This window comes from Equus caballus, chromosome 17, assembly GCF_041296265.1.
Source record: "Equus caballus isolate H_3958 breed thoroughbred chromosome 17, TB-T2T, whole genome shotgun sequence".
NCBI classification, from domain to species: domain Eukaryota; kingdom Metazoa; phylum Chordata; class Mammalia; order Perissodactyla; family Equidae; genus Equus; species Equus caballus.
The window spans coordinates 31,944,186-31,968,097 of NC_091700.1; the positions used below are offsets into that span (position 1 = coordinate 31,944,186).

At 40.3% G+C, this 23,912-nt stretch overlaps 1 protein-coding gene across 12 annotated transcripts in view; it reads right to left on the reverse strand.

The window, feature by feature from the left end:
* Positions 1 to 1,289: 1,289 nt before the first annotated feature.
* The window catches only part of DCLK1 (doublecortin like kinase 1), a 324,115-nt gene continuing 301,492 nt past the window's right edge, over positions 1,290 to 23,912 (reverse strand). For 6 of the 12 annotated variants that reach the window (XM_070239520.1, XM_014732002.3, XM_070239523.1 and 3 more), the window contains 3 exons: positions 22,572 to 22,685; positions 17,397 to 17,470; positions 1,290 to 4,606 (listed from right to left, as the gene is read on the reverse strand). In XM_070239520.1, coding sequence (XP_070095621.1) covers positions 4,549 to 4,606; positions 17,397 to 17,470; positions 22,572 to 22,685 — 246 coding nt within the window. In that variant the 3' untranslated portion in view covers positions 1,290 to 4,548. The remainder of the gene's footprint in view (positions 4,607 to 17,396; positions 17,471 to 22,571; positions 22,686 to 23,912) is intronic. The other 6 variants (XM_070239519.1, XM_023621506.2, XM_023621510.2 and 3 more) reach the window with 1 other exon arrangement.

Consider the following 23,912-nt stretch of genomic DNA (forward strand, 5'->3'; position numbering starts at 1 on the left):
GTTTCCGACCCTTAATGTTACTGGATGGATGGTTGCATATTTGAGATGATTAAAAAATAAAAGCCTGGCTTAAAAGCACCTCCTCCCTCAGTATGTAATTACATACAAATTAAAGATTCCTTCTGGCGGTCCTGGGGACCCCATTTGTTACTGTTTCACATATCAGCACCATTGCGCCAATTTTGAAAGCACATTTGCAGTGATCAAATGTTTAGGCTGTCCTCAAGTTTTGTTGATTTATTTGCCTTTAAACAAAAATAGTGTAAAGTATGTTAATTTACTCTTGTCATATCTGAATTGACAAAAGTGTTAATTTTGGAAGTGCTTCTAATCACTATTTTCCCCAACAGACTAGAATGGCTTCATGAAACTTGATGATTAAATAAAGAAATTCACATCTCCAAAGGAAGTATCTATCTGACCCTCTATCACCGCATGCAAAGTAAGCGTCTGTCTGAGAGTATTCTTCCCAAACTCCTAGTGGAAATGGCAGACAACATGCAGGAAAGGCTAACCTTTGAACCGACCAACTTCGAGTTCTTTAAAAATCTTCGGACAAAAAAAATCATGTAGCAGTTTAAAAAATCAATGATTTACAAACTATAGAAAAGATATGTTATCTACAATATATGCCAGGTAACTCATTTATTTCTTTTTAAACCCACATCCAAATGAATAATCACATTAAAACTACCATCTTGAATCTTGACGCTTTCCAAAATTCTGAAATTACGATGAAGGAGGGGACATACCAGATTTCTGCGTTGTTCCTTTCTCGGGAGAAATTGGGCAGAGAAGAGAAGGAAGGGAACCTTCACTCTTTGGTACAGGCCCGCTAGAGCAAATTTCAGCCTGGGGCACCTTTTTATGGTCAAATTAAAAACCTTTGAAAATAGAAGTTTACCGTGGAAATGCTGACAGATCCTTACCCTGAGAAGGGCTAGCAGGCAACACAATAATATTAAGAACGCTCTCCCTCAAGCACAATCGCACTTCAGCGTGGGGATAGAGTTGTCTAATGGGCGCCCTTGGCCAGCAAACAACCGTGATTTAGTGCATGTGAGGCTTGGTCACACGGTAGCTCCATGACCCTCTAAGCTAAGCCAATTTTTCTTTTCTTTTCTTTTTTTTCCAATTGAAATATGCCTCAAAGGGTAAAGGATTGCAATTTTAGCCTTCATTCATGGATATATTGCTTTCTTTCAACAATATCTGACAGGCCTGTTAACCACCACCCATGGGGGTGCTGAGCAGGCTGCAGGAAGGGCTCACTGAATACAAAACACCAAGCGTTTTCAGCAGTTTATTCATATTTTTTTCTCTGCTCATTTTAATATGCACCACGTGGAAGTTAGATGAGGGCTACGGTAAGAACATTTTCAATAACTGAAATCTTACTTTTCCTTCTAACGATCTGGAGCAAATCACATATTCATTGATTATGACGAATAAAATGATTTCCGCTACAAGGTTGAGAAGAAACGTGTTCATCAATACAAACAGTTCTCATCTACGGAGATGATTTACACAATGCATGTAATGAAGGAGTTCTTCCTCAACTAGTCTACTACTGAACAGAAAAGGTGAACCTTAAAATTCCCTTCAAAACACCATATGGTTGGTCATGTATCAATAAAGGAAAGACAGTCCGCATCACCAGGCCACCACCATAATGCTGTATTAAATACCAGAAAAAAAATATGGAAACACTTGTGGCAATGATTAGATTGATAATTACAGAGATACACTGCCATAATGGTACATATTTATTCTATGATAAAGTGAAATAAAAAATAAGATCAATTTGGTTATAGAAATTCCTTAAAGAACACCACCACTTAATTATTTCAAACTTGAACTATCCCAAGAATGTTGTGAAAAAAATTAGAAAGCACTGGCAGAAAGCAAAGCAGTCTGGATACACCAACGTAATCAGCATGCCTTGTGCTTGTCTGTTAACCCTCTGAGTACATCTCTGACATTCAGTATTTCGATAGCTTAATGCTGAAAAGATTGCATTCCATCTGATTACTCAATATTTCTACTTGACAGGTCACATTCCACTGTTTATTCAGCATAGATCACTCAAATTCTACAGCGATGCGCTGGGATCCCCATGCTGAATGGGCCCTGCATTCTTCGGAGCTGCCCCTCTGCAGTGTGCTGGGAAATACTCCACAGCTTCACACGGTCCACGGTCCCCCCAGACTTGAATGGAAAAAGGACTGAGCCATGCATGTAAATTCTGTACACTAGATGCTGTAGCAAAACATGTAATGCCTACAGGAAAAGCAGTAATTCAGAGAAAGAAAGGAAAGTGACAATCTCCTGCAGGTAGGTCTCTGCCCATAGGATTCTTCATATTCACACATTTAGAGTTGAGGCCAAGCTATATAGCTACTCCTTGGTCTTACTTAGGATAGTGCTTTGCTTTATAGTTCTAGAGAAAGCAGCAATTTCTGACCCGTTCAGGACACTTTACTAGCATGAAATCTACCTACACACCAACACCCTTCTGGTGTTCTGCCCTCCCCCTCCCCTCAAAAGACCCAACTGATTTGTGCTACTTTGTGATGTTGTGTGTTATCATCTCAGAACTCTCTAAAAGGGGAAAAAACTCTCAATAAGTGATCTACTGTTTACATGTCAGGACCACACAGACCAAAGAGAGAAATGTAAGTGTGGAAGAGTAAAAAATTGGGGGGACTACATTGCAAAAGTCATGACATGTTGTGATTTTAAAGTGTCTAACAATAAAGACCATAGTCTCTGAGTTGTAGAGCAAAATGCAGCAATTGAAAACCAATGTGTATTTGAAAATAAAAAACTGACTATAGACAGGTTATATACAAATTTCAAGACTTTCAGATATGGAAGTATATTCAAAACAGAGACAGTAAGGGCTGTTCAGCCATCCAGATGCAAATTTCACGAGACATCATTCACTGGTTGTCTCCTGGATGACAGAGCTGAGCAAACCTTAGGAGGACACTTGAGTTGGGCCCCTACCTCCAAGACACATGGCTAGCCTCCTCTCTAAGCATTGCAGTGACGTACAGGAAGGGGCAGGCCCCGATTCTGAAATGAGACACATTCCAGAAGAAACTCACTGGAGACACAGTGCAAGGGAGAAAGATCTGGTAACAGGAGTGAAAATACAGGTCTCAGGTAGGACTTGGCCCTAAGGGAGAAAATCATTGTGCCTCTGGACAGCTAAAGACAGGGGTATAAAAAGGTCATCTTAGGGAATGGAAGTTTTATCCTCTTCTTCCTGGGAGACTATATGTAGGTAACCTAAAGGTGTACATGAAATGATCTTACCAGTGGTTTACCTCCTTAAAACTCATTTTTAGAACATTCTGGATTGTTTTCCCACTGTGCTTTCTCCTTGGCCACCTTGCAAAGCACTTGCCTCTAGTCCCCTGTGCCCCAGTGCTCATGTGTATGGATTTCATACTCTACGCGGATTTCACACTGAAGACTGCAGTGCATGAAAAAGCAGGTGAGAAAAAGAAAAGGATCTTGTTTCCTCTTTCTGTTTGAAATTCCAGCCCTCTAGAGCACCTGGCAATTTATTGCTCTTTTCCACCAGTTGTTTTTTCCTGTAGATGTCTCGTACTGAGCAGGCAGACCCTCACTCACCAAGCACAAGACAAGGTATGGTGACTTCCCGAGGGTCTGTGCTGGCACTAGCAGCAGCTGATGTGGAAGCAGCATTTCTGGGGCGTCATCAGCACATCTTCATATGGAGACAATTTAGGGGAGGGGGCACCATCTATTTCCTGGGTCAGGCTGTCTGGCACAGACCCAATTCCCTCCACTCGGGATGCAGGACTCAGGGCAGCTGACAGTCATACCTCTAATGAGAAAAGTCCCTTTTGTAATAGGATTGTGAAGAAGAAAGAGGGGTGCTTATGCCTAAGTTATAAACCTGCCATGTTCTAAACCCACAAAAAAGGACAAGCAAGATATTCTAGATGCCCTTCTTATCTGGACATCTCAGCATCTAATAACACTCCTTGATCTGCAGCAAAATCAAGAAACATGTGCATATACATCCAAAGGCCTGAAAAATTCCCCAAGCATTCTCCATAAAATCCGATGCACTCAGAGGGTTAACATGTGCTATATTACATACTGCAGATCCTAGCTTGACAGGATGAAAACATTCATTGCCTCTATGTTTAAAAAAGTTGCAAATTAGCCTTAACCCTTTGAGGACCGTAGTAGCAGCAAGTTGCCATCTTCACACACAATAATGTGTCACCATCTCATTCAGCTACAAAGGGAAATCGCTACAAAGAGACCAGAACACACACTTTCGGTTCTGCCATTCAAGCATTGAGTGCTAGATAGATCAGATGAAACTGTTTTACATAAATTTGGAAAAAATCTCAGAGTCTCAAAGGGTTAAGCTAGGACTTGGAGTAAAAGGGTCTTATTAAAAGGGTGAGTTTGGGGAGCGAACAGTCTCGGAGGAGCTTGGGGAGTAGTCTTCCGATTCTGAGTTGAGTTCAGGCGGAGTTGGCTGTGCCTTGTACCGGCTCCTCACATCCTGGTTGCGTCTTCGTCGGAAAACCTGCCTCTCCTTATCAAGAGCGGTGGTCTAGCAGGGGCATAAAATGAGAAAGAGGACAATTAGGCCGAAGGAAATGGCAAAAGAAAACTCCGGAACTTTCTGAGGTCAGAAAAATATGCTGGCCAAGATAACCGGTCCCTTATGGCTCACTTTTGTTGACAACAGTCACCACTGTTGGGGAGCTCTCTGCTCCCCCAGATGCAGCTCCTAAAAGCACCTGGTCATGACATCAGCAGGCACAGGCAGGATGGATGATGTCGTGAGTTCACCTAGCTCCAAATCTATTACCCTTTGGTCGCTCCCAGGCTAGCCAGAGAGACTTTGGTAAATGGGAGTCCCAGGCCCGTGCATCTGACACATGAGGATGCCAGACGTGCCTCGTTCATCAACATTCAGCTCAAGGCAGCTGTATAATAAAGACGAAAGGTGATGAAGTTGTCAGACATGGAAACAGAGCCACCAGCTCATCCAGTTATTTTAGCACCTTCTCATTCTAAATTATCTTATTATCTGTTGATGAGGGAGTGCGGCTGAATCTCTGGGAAGGATTGGTTTAATTTTAATGAAACGAATGCCTGAAATTGAAAATTGCTTTGAAGGCAATTAAAGCAAAGGGAAACCTTCCCACGCATTTTTTTTACTTTACAAAGTTCATTTTCATCATACTATGTGGTAATTCGTGAAACTGAGATTCAATTTCCTAGGTATTCCAACTCCTGGTCTCTATGCCTCATTTTCCTGAGGAAACCTTGGATGATCTCCAGGATGTGCAATCCAGCCATAGCTCTGGAAGTCATTATGACATCAGAATTGGGAATGGCGTGACTTCATTACAGATTTAATGGTCGTGGGGAGGCACGGGGTCATTATAGAGAAACCTTACACAGAGAGCAGAGGACAGGTACAAAGCCTGAAGAGAAATAGAGAACACATAAAAAAGTGGAAGGCGTCCTTATTTGAAAGTCCCCCTTTAAAAGGATGTAGCCTGGAGGTGATTCTGCTTTTAAGAGATTACTTTTCCTCTACAGGGATATATACCACCATTTTTCCTCTTGAAAATTTACTGTTAGCTTCTTCAAAGAGTAGAGATAAATTTACAGCCAGCCTGGTTCTGAGAACAAAGTGAAAACTAAGCCCCTCATACAACTGCAGTATAGCATTAGAGCAATCTTAGATCTAAACTAGGCCAATCAAAGTTCCAAAATGAAGTAATAAAGAGAGAAAGAGAGGCAGTGTGTAGTATCAGCGCAGTAAATGGCTTCGTTAGGCTGAACTGCTCTGCTTTAAAAACTCTCCACACACTGAGTAACAGTCTTACAAATCAACAAGGAAGATAAACTTTACTAATTCACTTCTCCTGTCACTAGATGGTAGATACAATGATTCAATAACTGGTTTGTTGAAATGGTGACCTTGGATTCTTTGTCCTGTTGAATTTTTAAGGACACTCATATATATAGGTCATTGTCTTACACCCACCGATTTTATGATATTTTCAGCATCATAAACCCAAATTCCTAACTTTATTTAAAACACTTTAAAGTTACAATGCGTGGTATTTTGCTTTCAAAGCAAACTGAAAACGTTCTGTTTGTGTAGAGTTGAATGTTTGTAAAAAAGAGACGTCTATTTAGTCTGACTTACATAAAAACTATTCTGTAGTTAATCCGAGTAATAGAAACTCTTCTCTTGGTCATAAAAAATATTTCTGACTTGTCGAGAAAGAGAAGCCATTGGCATTGGACTGAATATTGCCCAGTGAACCGAGGCTTTCTGGTGTGGGGAAGAAAAGCACGTGGGGCTTGTAGTCAGGAATTTTGAGTCCTGCTCCATCCATCTCTGGCTGTGAGAACCATTTACTCAGTTCTGGGTTAAATAAGGTGCAGGAATAATCCCTTGCCACTCTCCCAGAGTTGCTGTCTGTAAAAATGGATGTGCAAATGCTTTCTAAACGGCTAAGTCTCCTAAAAATGGAAGGTGTCTGTTTTTTTTTTTCCTTACAAATTGATGTAAGATATTGTTTTAAAATTAAGTCACTGCAGGTCATAGGAAAACAATGCAAAACAAAGCTCCTATTAGAACTTATCTCTAAGCGCTTGTCCTCCCTCCCTACTCTCACTGGCACCTTCTCCATATTTACCTCATCTCCCCGTAATCTACTCAGTTACTCCAAGTCATGCTCTTGGCTGCAGACACTGAAATAGGCCATCTCTCCACCAACACCATAATCCAGGTTTTGCAGAGGCTGGTGACATTCGATGTTGAGCCCATGCTTGGATGGTCTCATTCCCCTTATCGTCACTATCATTTCTCCAAATCTTGATAAGGGCAGTCATATTCTCTTCCTTACTTGTCCCTCTGCCTAGAGAACCCTTGCCCTGTCCCTTTTAAGTGGTCAGTTCTCGCCACTCTTGTTAGCAAAGTTTGCAGCTTTCTAGACATCCACCTTCATAGATGAAGCCTTCTGCTCAAAGTCTCCCATGCTTTCAGTTGCACTGATTCACACCAGTAACTGCATAGCAGTTATTTTGGAAACATCATGTCATGATCACGTGTCATGAAATAAGGGTGTGATGGTTGTTTCTGTTGGATTTCTAGACTCTTAGAATTGAAAGAGAATTTACAAAGCATTCTTCATCCAATGCTTTGCCTTTACAGGCAGGGAAACTGAGGCCCAGACATGTGCAGAGAACTGCCCATATTGCATCACTAGCTAGGAACAGAATCCAGTTCTCCTTCTGCACAAGGCCCAAGTGATTGCTTCCTATTTACTCTGAAGTCTGTTGAAACAGAATAAAACGAAGTCACCACACCCCAGAAGCTCATTCCTTCTCTGTTCCCAACAAGAGTCAGCTGGGGAGAAGACACTGACCACAGGCAGCATCAGAGGCCAAAGACCAGGGCTTTCCCATGCTGATGACTTCTCAGGGACAGCAAGCTAGGATCCGTGTGTGTACAATCCCTTCTAGGCCTGTAAGCTCCTAGGGAGATCTGAGTCTGATGACAGAGAAGCAGGTTCCTAACCAGCCAGGTTCTTGTAATATTCTCAAAGGCTACACAACTAATCTTTAGGGCTCCCAACAGACTTGCTCTCAAAGCAAATGTCCCAGAGGGCATCGCCATTCATAGACCTCTCCCGCCTGGGCTCCTGCTCACTCTGCTTTCAGCTCCACGGACTGAGATGCATTTTAAGAACTTCTTCCTCCTCTGTGTTCCCAGGATACTTAGTATTGCTATCACTGTGCATCCTGCCTACACCGTAACTGACTCCAATTTACTGTCTTCCCTGCCACATTGTAGACTCCCTGGAGGGCAAGATCAAGTCTTGGACATCCTCTCTGTGTTCTCCACAGTTCATAGCACATAATAGGTACTCTACAAACATTGTGGCTTTTGAAATATGGGAAAGTACAACAGAGGTCACATTATTTCCCTCCTGAGCACCCAACCCCCAGTCTATCCTGCACACAGCTGACAGGTCAATTATCCCCAGGTTCGATTTATTTACAACTCCTCATAAAGTCCAATTTCTCGTCCTAACATTCACAATGTGCTTACAATAAAAATTTCCAGCGTCTAGTTTCTGTTATTACTCAAAGTGGTCTTGTGATATCAGCAGACTTGTTCCCCATTAGCGGACACTTGATTTTCTTGCACAGCATCCATTTACTCTGCTTATGGTTAATCATAGCTCAGTTTCTCTTTGGACATCCCCCACTCCTGTAATCTGTGGTTCCAGTGAAGGTGACCCTACCCCCATCTCTGAGAGTGGGACGGGGGTGGGCTTGTGTCCCAGGAGCAAAGCTACACCTACTGCATTCCCTAACACTCACAATTGGTTCAGGATGGGCACCCAGCTAATAAGACACAAGAAGACTTTGATGGGCCTTCACATTTGTACTGAATCCCAATTTTGAGAGGATGGTAGGCCTGGAGCTGCTTCCCACATCCTGGTACCATGTGAAGCTCCAGACTAAAGCCAGCACAGGGAGACAGAGTGGAGTGATGGAAAGAACCCAAGCCCTGACTGAGTGCTGAATCCATCCATCATTGAAGCCAGACCCAACCTTTGGACCTTTCAGATTACATACAACAATAAATTTCCTTTTTGCCTGAGCCAGTTTGGTCTGGGTTTTCTTCGCTTGCAATCAAAACTGTCCTAACTGACATATCTCTGAATGTACTTTAATCATTCTTACCTCTACATCTTGCCTCAGGGTGTACCAACCTGAATTACCTTTTCTCTTTTCCTGCCCACTGAAATTTATCTATTCTCCAAGATTTGATTAAATTTCACCTCTTGCATCACACTTTTTCTTTCTAAATTCCTCAGGCAAGTATTGTCTTGACCAAACTTTCGGCACTTACTGAACATGGGCCTCCTATTATCTTTTCTGCACAAATTTCCCAAATACCATGCAAGCTCCTCTCTGGGAGAATCTGAAATGTCTTTGCATTTTCCAGAATGCCTAGCAGACTGTGGCACACATAATAGGGACATATTAAATATTTCTTAGTTAATACAGAATTAAATTATTTTAGATGATTGTGTGCTTTGTGAATAACAAATAGAATCCAAAGCAACTTCATAATACAAACAGTAAGAGGTTAAAAGTATTATGAGTCAATATTTAAGAATGTGATTTATGTTTCAGATATGACCAAATGCTTACATCAGATAAAGTTAATATTCCCTTATACTCACATATTTATCTACTCAACAACCATTTATTGTGGTCTAATTTCTATCACAGTAAGCACTGTCATATTATGAGATCTTTAGAATTTTAATTGTGGCCATAAAATTAACTTGTCTCTAAAATCAGTGCAGTTCAAATTTTACAGTTGAATTCTGTAGCCCCACATGTAGTTCAGGACAGATGAATTCAGTAAAGAAATAGACAATATGCTATTATATAATTTTTTAAAGCTATTGCTATAAAAACGTATATAATCCAACTGATAATTTTCTCCCCAAATAGCCTTCAAAACATAACTTTTCCTCTGAGGTGCTGCATCACAAATTTAAATCCTGGGCCCTTTCAACCCTTCTGGAAAGGCTGCTTTTCTCTTTATCAATCACAAAAAATTCCCAGATATCGAGCAAATAGGATCTGTCCTCCTTAATGCCTGTCTTATGTAAGGAAGGCAGGCCTCGATGGTCCATTGAAACTTAAGACTTCCTAACAGATTTATTATTTTATTAGTTATTTTGCTCAAGGTTTGTAGCTCTGTTGAAACTGACTTGAATGGACTTGCAGTAGAATTCCCAAGTGTTTCTTCGGTAAGTTATCACTTCATTAAGAGCTCGTAAGAAGAATCTGAAACCTGCATTATCACATTTTGGTGCTAATTATCACAGGTTAGAAGTGAGTAAGAGATCTCTCGAGATTCTGCAGTTGACCAGTAGTAACCAAATACGAAGCTCTAATGCAGTTACTTAAAATATGTACCCGATAATGACTGCCATCCTGTGTCCTGGGCTATAACTAAATGATAAAGGACTGGGGGATCCTGGTAAACAGAACAAACAGTTGACCAAATAAAATGATATAGAGAAACTAATATAAACCTGTCCTACAGAAAGAAACCCTGCGTGTCCCGCCCTCAGACTGTAGGCCCCTGGTTATCACGGTGTCCTTAGGAGCTGCTAGGTCAAGTGTGAAAATTGAGGAACGGTAAAATAATGCCAGTTACCTCAGCAATTCAGGTGGCTGCACACACAGCAGTTGGAAATCTTAGAGGAATTAATGTCCTTCACGTTTTGGTGCCTGCCATAATGCCAGGCAGGCATAAATAAAAGACAGTGCTTGCCTAAAACCAAGGAAATGTATTCCAACAATAGATACAGCTAATGAATTTGGTCAGTGGCCTCTTCTGTTACAATGAAATGATACTATCCTCCTCCACATAGTACCAGGATATTGTAAATCTTTATTTCTGACATTAAGCTTGGAAATCAGCATAAATACATAGGACATATCCAGCTGGCATATCTATGCAACGTTAAAGAAAAAAATATAGAATGGAGGAGGAAGGTCAGGCACGAGTTGAGATTATGAATTGGAGCATGAGCTTTGTTTTTACTGGTCTGAGTCACCCACATCTCTGCAATGCTTGTCTGGTCTGGTAGCTTTAGCTTAACCCCCTTGGAAGCAGCAGTACGGGGAAGTCAGGAGAACTAGCTATTTGTCCTAGCTCGGCTAATTATGTGACCTTGGACACGTTTCCTAACCATGTCAAGCCCCAATTTCCCCATCCATAGACTGAAGGGGGGTACAGTGCATGATCCCTAGGGACACTTCCACCTATGAAATACTATGAATATTCTTAACATCGCCATCAATCTACTATAATGGGTTATGTTTTTCTCTTGGCAAACAATAGGCCTTACAGTCTATGGATCAAAAATATTTCTGTTCTGCAAGACATGCAGGACTTGCAAGAGATGCACCTCATTTAAGTTGTGAGGCACTGTTTTCTGTCACATCAGTAATTATTGGATTTAGTAACTGCATTTTTCAGAGGCAAACACTGACTGCTTTTCCTTTTTTGCTTTTCTTAATTTATTGCTAGCCATCACAAACAGTCTTCATTTCATTAATAAAAGAACATTATTGTGCATTTTGCCTTTTAGCCCATCCATTATTCATACCACCTAGGAGACTGAACCGGGGATGCAGCTGTTGGGGCATTAATCTCAGGAGCCCTTTCCTTCGCTCGCCCTCACTCTGTAGGGGCTGAGTTACGATTCACTTGCCACTTTAGAAATGTTTGGCTTGCTAGTAAAATTAAACTGACAAATCGATGGAAATATCCACCTCCTCATTTTATTTGGCTTACTGTCCTGCTTATTATGCTTCTGTTTTGTTTTGCTCTAATATCCTTTTAGGGTCTCGCCAGGAACTGCACAGTATCTGGATAGATGACATGGTATTTCCCTAAAATGAAGATGACCATTAAAACGGCAAAAAGAAGCTCCATGGAATGAAATTTAGCAGGCTTCTAAGCTACTTTCTAGGTGCAACTCTCTTAAACGTTGTTCCTCATTTCCCCGGGCAGAGCTGCTCTGTGCTTCTCCACCACCACTTCTTAATCAGAAGTCTATCCCGCTGATCTTGTTCTTAACAGAATCCCCACTTGGCCTAACCCTGCAATGGGTTTCTGATGACATCCCATCAGGGGGTTAAAATTTAAGCCACTTGCCGAGCTCAGGCTTCTAGAGGACAAAATTCATGTGCCTTCTCTGCCCTCCAGCTTTTGATTTTCTCACAGTAGAAGCCAAACCAAGCTGCCATGTTGTTTTTCCTTCACCATACTAGCAAACTAAAGAACAATCACAGGCCTAGTTTATCTTTAGAAAAGCTATGAAAATTTAGAACTTACTAAGCAGGTAAGTTAGGGGGTAACTCATTTAATTACAAAAACAATTTTTTAGTGCTGTCAAAAGACTTACTCTTGGGTTGCTATAAATGGAATGCTATTCTTGAGCATCTCACATTTCATTGTCCAAACTTTAGTTTAGCCCAAACTCTTCAAAAGCACATTTATCCTCAAAACCAAGGTTCCTCTATATTAATGGTCCCTTCATAGCAAACTTCAATCATTTGTTCATTAATTTAACAAATATTTACTGAGGACCTACTACGTGCCAGGCATTCCACTAGGTGGTAGAGAGACAGTTTTTAACGAGCCCCACCATGTGTTAACTCAGAAACATGTTTCCCCTAGAAGAGGAGTTGAAAAACTTTTTCTGGAAAGGCCACATAATTAATATTTTAGGTTTTGCAGGCCACATGGTTCTTTGATACAACTATTCAGCTGAGCCACTGTAGGGCAAAAGTTGCCATAGGCAATTTGTAAATGAATGAGTGTGGCTGTGTTCCCATAAAACTCTACAAAAACAAGTCGAGGGCTAGATTTGGCCCACTGGTTGTCGTTTGCCAATCCCTGCCCTAGAGGATAACATTGTAAACTTATATTTCATCAGGATTTTTGGCTATCAACTACTTTAAGTAAAATTTAATGCCACAAATGCTCATGAATAATATAATATACAAGTTACTCAGTAGTTTACCCCAATGAGAGCATCAAAAAAGTTTATGGTTCTACTTTAATAACAGATGCTTCAATCTGGAGCGAGATCAGTTTCTCAAGAAAATCTGTCTCTAGTGTGAAATGGATGATCTTCTCTGGGAAGTGAGGGAACCCCGTGGAGCAATCTGTTCTGAGTTCCCCTTTGGGGCTGGCGTCTGTCAAGGCACCATTGCACAGGCAGCTCATTTAATCCTCACCACAGATTTGGAAGGTTGATAAAACTCTTCTCATGTTTACAGATGGGAAAATTGAAAATCAGAGAAGGAACATGTCACTTGCCCAAAGTCACACTGCAGGAAGTAGGACACGCTGGATCCCAAACCAGGGCTTCCCAACACCAAAGCCACAAACTCTCCATGCACGCTGCTGCCAATCTTTAAGCAAGTTCGTTTCACCTCAATTTTCAAGATGTTTCATTTCCTAAGAGTGTCACATGTTCGACATGTATTTGAGAATTGTCTGACTTCAGCATATCAACATTTAGGCTCTTTCTTAATAGAATAAATAGTGTGTCAATACTTATGATTAAGTTCTTTGTGATATATTCTTTCTACACATTTACACCTAATAAAATCTATATCATATCAGTGAACATCACTAGGGAACACCTGGACTCAAAGTATGGCAGGAATGAATAGGTAAAAAAAAAGTGGATTTTTGTTTAAATCAAAAAAGGGGAAAGAGCTTCTGAAGCAAGGTCAAAATAAATATGATATTACAAAATTTTCGATCAGTACTGAATTCTCAAGAATCTCAGGAAAATGCATAAAATCTCACTTCAATTTAGGCCGAATCAGTAGGTCGTGGAATGCCATGGCAATTTCTCATTTCTAATAATAAGTACATTAAATTTTAAAAAGGCAAATATATGTTGTTGGGATCCTCTCTTAAGGGGCCTCTGCAAGTCAAATGAAATAAACTAAATCTGAAACAGCGAGCAACCTGTTTGACTTGGTAAAAGAACACAGCTGTCTCACTATTCCTGTGTTTCTCTCTATGGCCATTTGTGGAACTATAATACAAGGTATTGCCCACCTTTTGAGCATCTTGGCCTAATAATTCACTTTTTAGCATCAAGGTGCAGCTGCAAAACCAAACTTCATACCTTCCCATTACTTTTCTCTGTAATCACAGTTTGGGTGGTTTAGAAGCTAAAATCTGTGTTTTTTCTGTGTTAAATTTTCTGTTACAGAGGGATTCTCAGGACTGGATTGGGTAGGGCGGTTAATCCCTTGCTAGAGCAGAGGCATCTGCCCTTCCTTCCTGTGGGGTTCTGACACTGATCAGGGAGCACTTTCTCAATGGGCAGAGCAAAGCCAAGGCTACTTCTCACAAAGCAACTTGCAACTTGCCGTGTGTACTCGGGCTGCTGGCTGGGGCCCTCCGCAGAGCCCCTCACACCAGGCTGGGGTTCCTCCCTGGCTTTCATAGGAACCGTTCTTTCAAACCTCTGCCAAGCAAGATGCATTTAACTGACCCCATTCCTTTTAACAACTGAGCATGACAGCATTTGATAGCTTTGCAAAGACTGCGGGCGGCTGCCACCGCTCTGCCTCATTACTCACTGTTTCAGGACGGTGCTCGAATCCAATATGCACATTTGAGTCACGTCATGCCTGGGAACTCAACCACCCTTTTGTCCTAGCTCACCTCCACCTTTTATCTTATTTAGCATTTTTAGCTGACGTCTTGTTTTGATATTTGATATTTGTTTTGTTTAACTGGGTTGCCCCGTTCTGGCTGTTGCCTTGTTCTGCGGGCAGAAGATGCAGGAATTCTTCTCCACGTGCTGTTGACCACAGCACTTGCCACAGTGACAGCTTCACTTGAGAAAGGCATAAATGGGTGTGACCACATCCCTTCTGGATAAGGACACATTTCCAGGAGGGGAAAAAGTAACGAGATGTAAATGTTTTCCAGCGGCTTGCAGTAGGGCCATGAGGGAGAGGCACAGCCTAGGCAGTGCCTTCCTGGGAGAGTGTCCCCCCCAGACTCTGAGTGACAGCAGAAAGGTCTCCCGGAAAAATGAGCCAAGCAGGATGCTGCTCCCCTGGCTACAGCTTGGAAGCAGCTCTCTGTTAAGAGGCAGGAGAATGAAGAAGAGGAAAAGGAAAATGGACCCCCACCATTTCTCTACCATCACCAAAAAGCCTATTAAGAGGGACATGCCAATTCTGGGCACCCCGAAGAGATGCTATTTCCAGCCTATGCCCTGATGTGGGCTGCCTTACAAAACGCAAGTGCGACTCCCAAGTGTTCTTAGAGTAGTGAAAACAGCCTTGAGGACTGGTAAACACAATAATTGGGAGCGTGGATGTTCGCCTGTAATGACTGTTTATGCTAGAAAGTTGGCTGCCACCGTGGTTAGACAAATGCTCCCACTTCCGCGGAGATAAAATGCAAGCATTTGCAATCAGCGAGGAGAGTGTGTTCGTCCGGGGCTAAATGGCATTATAAAACTTCCTAATTAAGCATATATGCCGATGAGTTTTTAGCATCATTTCTCCAATTTAGCTTTACATACTGGGTGCGCTGTTTAGTACAACATTAACTATAAACGTTGTTGTTACTGCCCCCAGCTGGAAAACAGAGCAGTTTATGTGGGGAACAGAAAAGAGATTATCTCCCACCTGCTCCTGCCCATTATTCAGGGTTGTGTCATTTTATCTGCTGATGGGAACCATCACCAGGATTTTAGTCAAATGGCCTTTTTATACTTGGCTACGTTTATTAATTATTGTGTTTACTTGGTTTTTCGCTCCTACTCTTAATCTCACAAATTTAGTAACATCATTTTCTAGAGTCCTTTTTTGAAATTAGATTAATTTATATGTGTAATTTTTGTTATATAAACATGCACAACTGTAACTAGACATATTCGATGCCTATTTTTAATTGTATATTAACTTTACTCATATATGTTTGCTTAATATGCCCGAGGTTAGGAGGCATACAATTGAGAGAGGATGGAGCATGGTGTGATTCAATTTATATAAAGGACAAAACCAGGCAAAGCTAATTAATGTGGATAGACTCCGGGTCAGTGTTTACCCTTGAGGCTATGTGACCCTGCTGGGAGGGCTCTGGAGGGGGTGGTGGGGGGTCCGGGAGGGGGGTGGTGCCAGAAATGTTCTGTGCTTGATCTGGGTGCTGCCTACAGGGGTGTGTTCAGTTTGTGAAAATTTGTTGAGATGGGCACTCATGATATACGTGCTCCTCTGAATGTATATTATCTTTCAGTAAAAAAGTAAAAGATGGAAGGATCATCTTCCACAGAGAAAGTCAAAAAGAAGAGTCTGCCCAAAGGCAAATCATGACTGATTCACAACCCCCTTCCCCCAAAAAAGTTCATTCTTTCTACGTCTATAAAGCTAATTTACTTAGGTCAAAACAGAGGTTGCTGTGCATCTCCCGCAAGCATATCCATCTAGAAGATACCAATAGATTTCAATGTAAAACTGACTTTAAAATATCTGAATGAAGTTTGGGTATTTTCTTGCTTTAAACAGACTTAGACATTATCACAATCTTGGTATATTTGGACAATTTGTCAAAGGGTGTCCTTTCTGATTCCCTAAGTCTGCTGTTTCGAATGTCTAATTATTAGAAAAAATTAGAAGTAAAAACTGGGGGTTGAAATTACATATTACATATATTTTTTTCTTTTTCTTTTTTTTTTTTTTTAACAACTTAGTAGTCTAAGCCATGAAACCCCACCAGGCGGCCACTACATTTCTGCAGATAGCCTCCTTGATCCAGGGGAAACACATGTCAAACTCAGCAGACTTTTTTTAGCAAAAGCTAAATGCGGAGCTTTACCTGGAGATCATTTCAGAAACATTAAGATGGAGGAGGAAAGTTCCCTAGGACTTCTCAGAGCTCATTTCTCAAATCATCAGAAACCATCCTGCCTGTGGATAACTTAAAGAGACACAAACAATGGCCCTTGAAGGAAATGCCAGGGCAGTTGACTGGAATAGAAAACAATTGGATAGCATTCTTAACCCAGTTTAAAAGAAATCAATACCTCCCATAGTCCCTTTTTCTTGAGCAGATAAACCAGCTAAGTAATCTGACAGTTACAAAATATTGAAAAATAAATTCATGCAATAGCTAGTACATAAAGGGATTTCCAGGGGGAGAGAAGTAACAATAAAACGGAAACAAAACAAAACAAAAAGGTGGAGAATTTGAAAACACAAGCTTACCAACACACACAATGCATTCTATAGCTCACTGTACTTGGAGGAGCTTCTACTGCTAACGTGTAGATGCATTGTTTCATCCATCTAATAAGGTCAAGGTCGGGCTTGATGACTTTAAAATGACAGTATATACTTCTATAGAACATATACTAAGGTACTGTTGTTCTTCCATTTGTCAAGGGACAGAAGAGCCCTAGAAATCATTGTTTTCATTAGCAACATCGGGAAAATGCTTTGGCATTAACACTAAATATACTGTCCTTTTAACTGTAAGGAAAATTGATACTGAGCATGTGCAATGGAAAGAAAGCTGGCAAATGTCAGTGTGAATAATGGGTGAAAAAAAGGAATGAGGGGGTGTGGCATCTCAATCAAGATTAAAATGAAACTGATAAAGCAGCATATGGACTGGATAACAAATCAAAAGCATGTTTATCCACTGAAGGAACTGGTTAATGGAGACTGCCAGCACGTTGCCATGGAAACACTGACTGTTGAGCTGCACCATCTCATACCTTATCCAATACATTCCTGGTTGTTGGTAGTAGTCCAAAGACCCTGATCTCTTGATGGTAAACCCGTGGTCCAGCTGAGCAGAGAGAAATGGGGGCAACTCAGTGGATCAACATTGTGCTAAAGAATTAAGACTCCAGACCAAGCTGTTCTTCATTGACTACATATGTATATAGAGTTACGATGCCTCTTCTGCAGGGTGACTAGCTAATATTCTAAATCTACACATTGAAAATAAAAAGGCAAGAAAAGACACTAATCCCTCATGAATATCTCAAAAGCTATTTTGTTAGGAAAAAATCTAATTTGTCAAACAAGCTTTTGAATGCACATTTAATAATGTTCCCTCAATTCCAAAAGATATAAACATCTCTTCTTATGCTATAGAAAGGAAAATGCTTTACAATTAAATAAAGTACTGAAAGCAGCTTTAGCCACCTAAGAGAAAGCAGATTGGACCCCCTGAAAATCTTACCACATCAGGCTTAAATTTGAGGGCTCCATAAATATGAAATAAAAGATAAAAAGAATCAGAACCCCCATAAATCATAGCAATTTGGATTTCTTTCTTTAAGAGTTAATCTTCAAAAGCGGAGCTACTCTTAAAGGTGAATCAATTGCATTTCTGAACTAAAAAGATATAGAATAAAACAGTAAATTTTCCCTATGAAAATACAGAAAATAAAATAAAATGAAAAATAGTTTTCACTTTGTATTAAAAATGCATATGTATAGTTAAGTGCTTACGATTAACAAAAGGTACAACAAATAGGAGACGGGATAAGTTCTCAAAGTTGTTCATCCTGGAATAAGATGTTAGCCTTTGGCTACCTGGGAATAAAAGATTCAACCCTGATTCTGAGAAACAAGCATCACGCTGTGTGCCCACTCGCCCGTTCTGCCCACGAACGGAGGGAACTTGCACCCTTGTCTTTCTAGGGAGGCTCACGAGTGATCTCAGGAGTGGTACTGGAGGCACGCTGACGACAGCGTCTACTTCTCAATTCACAAAGGCATTTCAAAAATATGCCCGGGCACCCGGCGTTTAAACTAAAAACTGATCGGAGGATTTGGTATTCCGATTATAAACTAGGCTGGGCCAGTGTGCACCGAACAGCAATGTGAGATTTCAACTTTTTAAAAATGTACATTTCGTTTTATTTAGGAACGTAATCGAAGTACACTTCCTGCTGGGAAGATGAAGGCCTGAGCTGCTGTTTCCGCCCACGAAGATGGTTGCTTAGTAACTAGTTCTCTATTGCCATCTACAGGCGAAGTGTCCCACAACATGGCATAGGGAAACGCACTAGTGTGAAGGGCTCTCTCACTCTAGAACTCAGCTTCCCAGAATCACAATTATTTGCACACTGATTAGTATGGATTTGCTCAATCAGACTGAAATGTTCTACTTGCATGAGAAAAATGCAAAAGAAGAACTTTAAGGCATTAGGAAAATTATCGGTTAAAATAATAAACAGCATTAAATGAGGAAAAATAAATTGGAACTGACATCTTAGTCATCGGTTCTTCATCAAGCTGAGCAAATCTAATAATGCCTCCTTCCCCTCCCTGAGCTCTCAAGACGTCCACCGTTAAGATGTCATCTCTAATTCTATTTTATGTCTATAAATTGCATTTTAATAACCTTTTGTTTTCCTTTCTCTGTTCTGTTCTGCTTTCTTTTGCTTTGTTTTAATCCCCCAACTACTGAGAAAGGTAGTAGGGGGAAAATGAGGTCTTTCTGAGGCAGAAGGTTGCAGCTATAAGGACAGCAGTGGGTTTCCACCGAATCATGTTGCCTGACCAACATGTCAGAACACCTTTTCTCCTTTCAAAAGGGCCGTCGGATCCCTGTGAGCCTCCAGCTGGTAATTACTCTCCTAGCCAACTCAAGGATCTCTTGAAATCTTAATATAAAGTTATCATTTGTCCTTTCTTTGGTCTTAATAATGCAGGGGGTGGGAAGCAGAGAAGAAAAAAATGACAACACGAACAAAAAACTACTAAGGTTCAGAACCATGAGTGCATGTTAAAACTCTGCTCATGTCATAAATTACACCTGTGACTAGAGTCTGTTTGGCATGACAGTATGCTCTTTTTTCCTTTGTCACTCTGAGAAAGAAATAGTGTCATGAATTCCTTTATAAGCATCGTTGATCTCCAGCAGGTAGTTAGGTTTCTAACTAAGGAAAGAGAAGTATCAGTTAAGGACTAATGATTTAATTGATGATTTCCTGTAAAAACAAGCTGATCGATGCTACATTCTAAATAGTTTTTTTTTTAAATTTTAAAGGGTATGCATAATTTTCAAAAAAATCACTCCCATGATAGAGGTAGTTTAAAAGAAAATCCATTATTTGATAGCCTCTGGGGAGAGCATACATGTCCATGGGAAAAAATTCTGTCGAAATGAAATTTATGCTGAAATCAATTTTTTTTATAGCTATCAAATAGAAGTCACTAGTATACTAATTAAAGGAATTTCTATCACGTGGGTGAATTAATAAATATATTGCATTATTAAATTGTCAAATGGTCCTTACAGAATGTACCATTTATGAAGGCTATTCCTTCTACTTACCACCTACCTTCTGCCTCACAGCAGAATACCATTCCCTTGCAGTTAGCGTTTAGTTAGAGTTGGAATACTATTTAATGCCAGGGCTCCTTTGTCTTGAGAGAGTCCTCTGAGACTTAGTCTTTGCACTTTAAGAATAGGAACATGGTTACGGAGTATAAATTGACTTATTCGATGATATTCTGAAAGTTAACAAAGACAGCCAAACTGGCCACTGTCTAATTCCCAGCTCCGCCCTGCAACTGGTGATCTCCCCCAGGTCCTCAGGAAGGGTGTGGACATACATGAGGGAAAAGCATTCTGGAAAAGGTGCATAAATGCATGTATGATGGCAGGCTAGTTTCTCCTGAAACAACCCTTGGAATTTACAACAATATTCTCTTTCATGCTTGAAATAGCAATGATTCTAGTCAACATGTGAATTGTGCTTTAGAGTCAACAAGGCACGTTTTCACATATTTCTCCAAAAAGTCAATTATTCTGAGTCTGATTTAAGGGGATAATTATTTTTTTAAAACTTTGTAGTGGATAAAGAAGATTAAATAAGTATGCAACTACTGTGTAACTCAGCATCACACAGCCCATTTGTACAATTTATATTACCAGGTCGTACAGTTTCCATAGAAACATATTAGTGATGAACTGAGAAATTGATATTAAATTGCATTCAAAATGGTCCAATCATAATATTCAGAAAAAAGAATCAGTGGAACTTTGATCTTCAAATACTAACTGGAGTTTTTTGAGATCTACTTAGATGAAGTTTTAATAAACTCATATAGATTAGGTTTCAGAATTTATCCAGGCTTGATTAATGTAGGATTTCCTCTCAAATCTGTGTTGTCTGTCCGTTTGAAAATTGCTCTCGAGTTCCTGCACTTAGTCATTATATGACTCCCAGAATACTGTGAACAAACCATTATTGAGCGACCAAGGCAAACTTAACCAAAGACTAATTAAAATAAAAGGCCAGGGAAAAAGAAAACAAAACCAAAATGACAGAGGTGGAAAAAGCACCCTCTCTAGCAGCTGTTAGCCCTCAGCAGGAGCAGAAAAGCAGTCCTGTTCATGGACAAGCGTGCTGGCAGTCCATTCCAAAAGAAAATGGTGGAATCAAACGTTTTGGAATAGACTTACATCTTAAATGAATGATGAAAATAGAGTACAGAATGTCTGGTTTGGTGGAGAATGACCATGAGATTTTTACTTCCAAAAATTACTGATTGAATATTAGCTCATAACAAAGAACACTGACAATCTATGAAGATGTGAAGGACAATGTACTTCTACATTGAATTTCCTTAGAAAGAACCAAAGCGAGAGGGCAAGAAGAACACCTTGCAATTTTAAATCCTCAGCAGCACTGAGGAGCATCCGAAAGAGTATGCATTCTATTTAGTACTGTCAGTGTACTCATGAGCCAGTTGCTCACATTCATGTAACTCACTGTTGAAAGGGTTCAATCAAAAACATGAAATGCGAACAGTACAAGAAAGTGTATGCATGCATTACCGCCACCTGCAAATTCTGGAAGCTCATATCAAATATTTAGCAACCCAGATCTGGGATTGGTTGTGTCAAATATGTCACTTTTATTTATCTTTAGCTTTATCTGGAGTTCCAGCACAACCAAAAAAGAAAAAGAGAAAGAAAATAAAAACACCCATAGAAGTAGTTAAATATCCAGTATTGCTCATGAGCATGAAAGACTGTTTAGTAGCATAAATACTTTTTAAAATTCCACATCATAGTGTCTAAGTTCTTTGTTGAGAAAAGAAAACCAGCTTAAGTGATTTCACATTGAACGCACTGTTAAAATGTACATACTCTGAAAAAAAGAGGAAATCATTAAAAACTCAAGTAATCTGGGACTTGCATATATTTATTCTAGAATATGACACCAGGAAGTATGAGGTTTCATTATTTCTCTGCCCAATTTAATCTTTGCCTAGAGCTGCTATCAAATTGCATGTAGTGCATGTCTGCCTGTATAGAATAGAAAGAAAAAAAATCCTTGTGCAGCAGCATCAATAAAATGGTAAATGTTAAAAGACTTTCAACTTTAAAAACAGAAATTTCTAAAGAGCAAGACATCGCAATTTCTTTGGGTGTTCACAGCAATTCAGTTTCACTGAAAATCTTACTGCGTAAGCTTTCTGCTCTGTTTTGGCTTTCGTTTAGGTCTCGTACAAAGATCTATAGTGTTCTAATCTCCCTCTGCAATGTCATCTCTCTCAGCTTCCCTTCTCTCCCAGGTCCTGGCAAAAGGACACTATGAACTCTTTTTCTCAGAGCCCAAAAGTTTGCATTGGCGCAGAGTCCGGTGTGGGGGAGGTCTTTTGCTTTAAAAAATAAATCATGAAATTAATATATACTGCAAGACACCCTGGAGGTGTTGGATAATGATGTGACTCCCAGGGAAATGATCAGCAAAAACACATAATATATATAAGCCCAAACCTCCCCCAGTGCATTAAGTGGTGGAGCTGTCTAAAGAAATGACCCATTCTGCTGACTCTGGGTGGAATCTCCTGAGGAACGCCTGTCTCTTAGGTGGATTGCTTTTAAAAAGTTATAGGTGGATATTTCAGATGCTTACTGCTATGACAGAAACTCCAGCTGCTGTGCTATTCGGCTTGGGGCCTGTATTGAAATGCTTCTTGATCTTTCCAGCTACTGACAGCTGATGTTCATTTTCTGGGAGGCCGTCATCCTGGGGGAAAAAAAAAAGAAATGAAAAAAGGAGAAAAACAAAAAAGTGAGATAAATAGAAAATGAGGCCAAGATCCTCTAGTAACAGGCAGTGATCTTCAAACTCATAAGATTTCAGAAATAAACCCACTGATGTATCCTCATTAAACATTGTCGTTGGAAATATTGTTCTAGGGTCTCATTCACTTCCACATTTGCTGTGTCATCTGACCCTCAGAGTTTTGTCCCTAAATAAATTTTTTTATTTCTGTTTTTGGTTTCTAATAAAATCCATTTCAGCCATGGGTCTAGGGACATATCTAAAGAGCAAGTTAATCTGGACAACCAAAAAAAGAAAAATCAACGTAAGCATCTTTTGTTTTTTTTCCGACTCAAGAATTTTATCCTCAGCCCATCATTCAGACCGAAAGCCAAGGAAACTGACAGAACTGGGCTCATGCAGGGGCCTGTAAATAAACTCAGGCTGCTTCCACAGCTACTCAATCGGCCATTCTATAATTCCAGACAACCTTCCAGGCAGAAAGTTCTTCCTTAAGTTTTAAATCCTCCTTGCTGCCTTCAAGTCATCTGTTCTTACAACATACTTCACACTGGAGCTCATTTTAACTAAGGCTTCTGCTCTCCGTCGGAGCTGTCTATGATGGAGCCTGGACAGATTGCTCTCCTTTGCTAAATTCTGTTAGAATAACAATAACCAGTCATAAGTATGTGCCACCACTTACCAGTTCACAATCCTTGAAGATAGAGACTGTGTTTTGCTCACCATAGGATCCCCAGGTCTTAACATAATGCCTTGGCACATAGCAGATGCTTAATAAATATTTGTGGAATAAATGAATGAGTGGATAATAAAGTGTTTGTTCCTATCTGTTAAAACGAAAATTCCTGGCAAGACTTCAATGCCATTCATCATTTTCCTTCTCTCCTTCCTCTCCATCATTTTGCATATAATTTCTTTGCTTCACCCAGGAAAATAAATTTGCTGCTTCCCAAGAGTGACATGCTTGTTCTTTTGCATAAGCTGGTCTCTCCACGTGGGATTTGCTCTTCTGTTCAGCATTTGGCCACTCATTTATTGAGCCAATATAACTGCTTGTCTACAGTGGACCAGGCACTCTAGTAGATGATGGGGAAATGATGGTGAGCAAATGCAGGCATGGGCTCTGCTCTCATGGACTTTGTACTTCTTTTTCTTTAAAACTTGGGTCCAAATCACCTGTTCCATGAC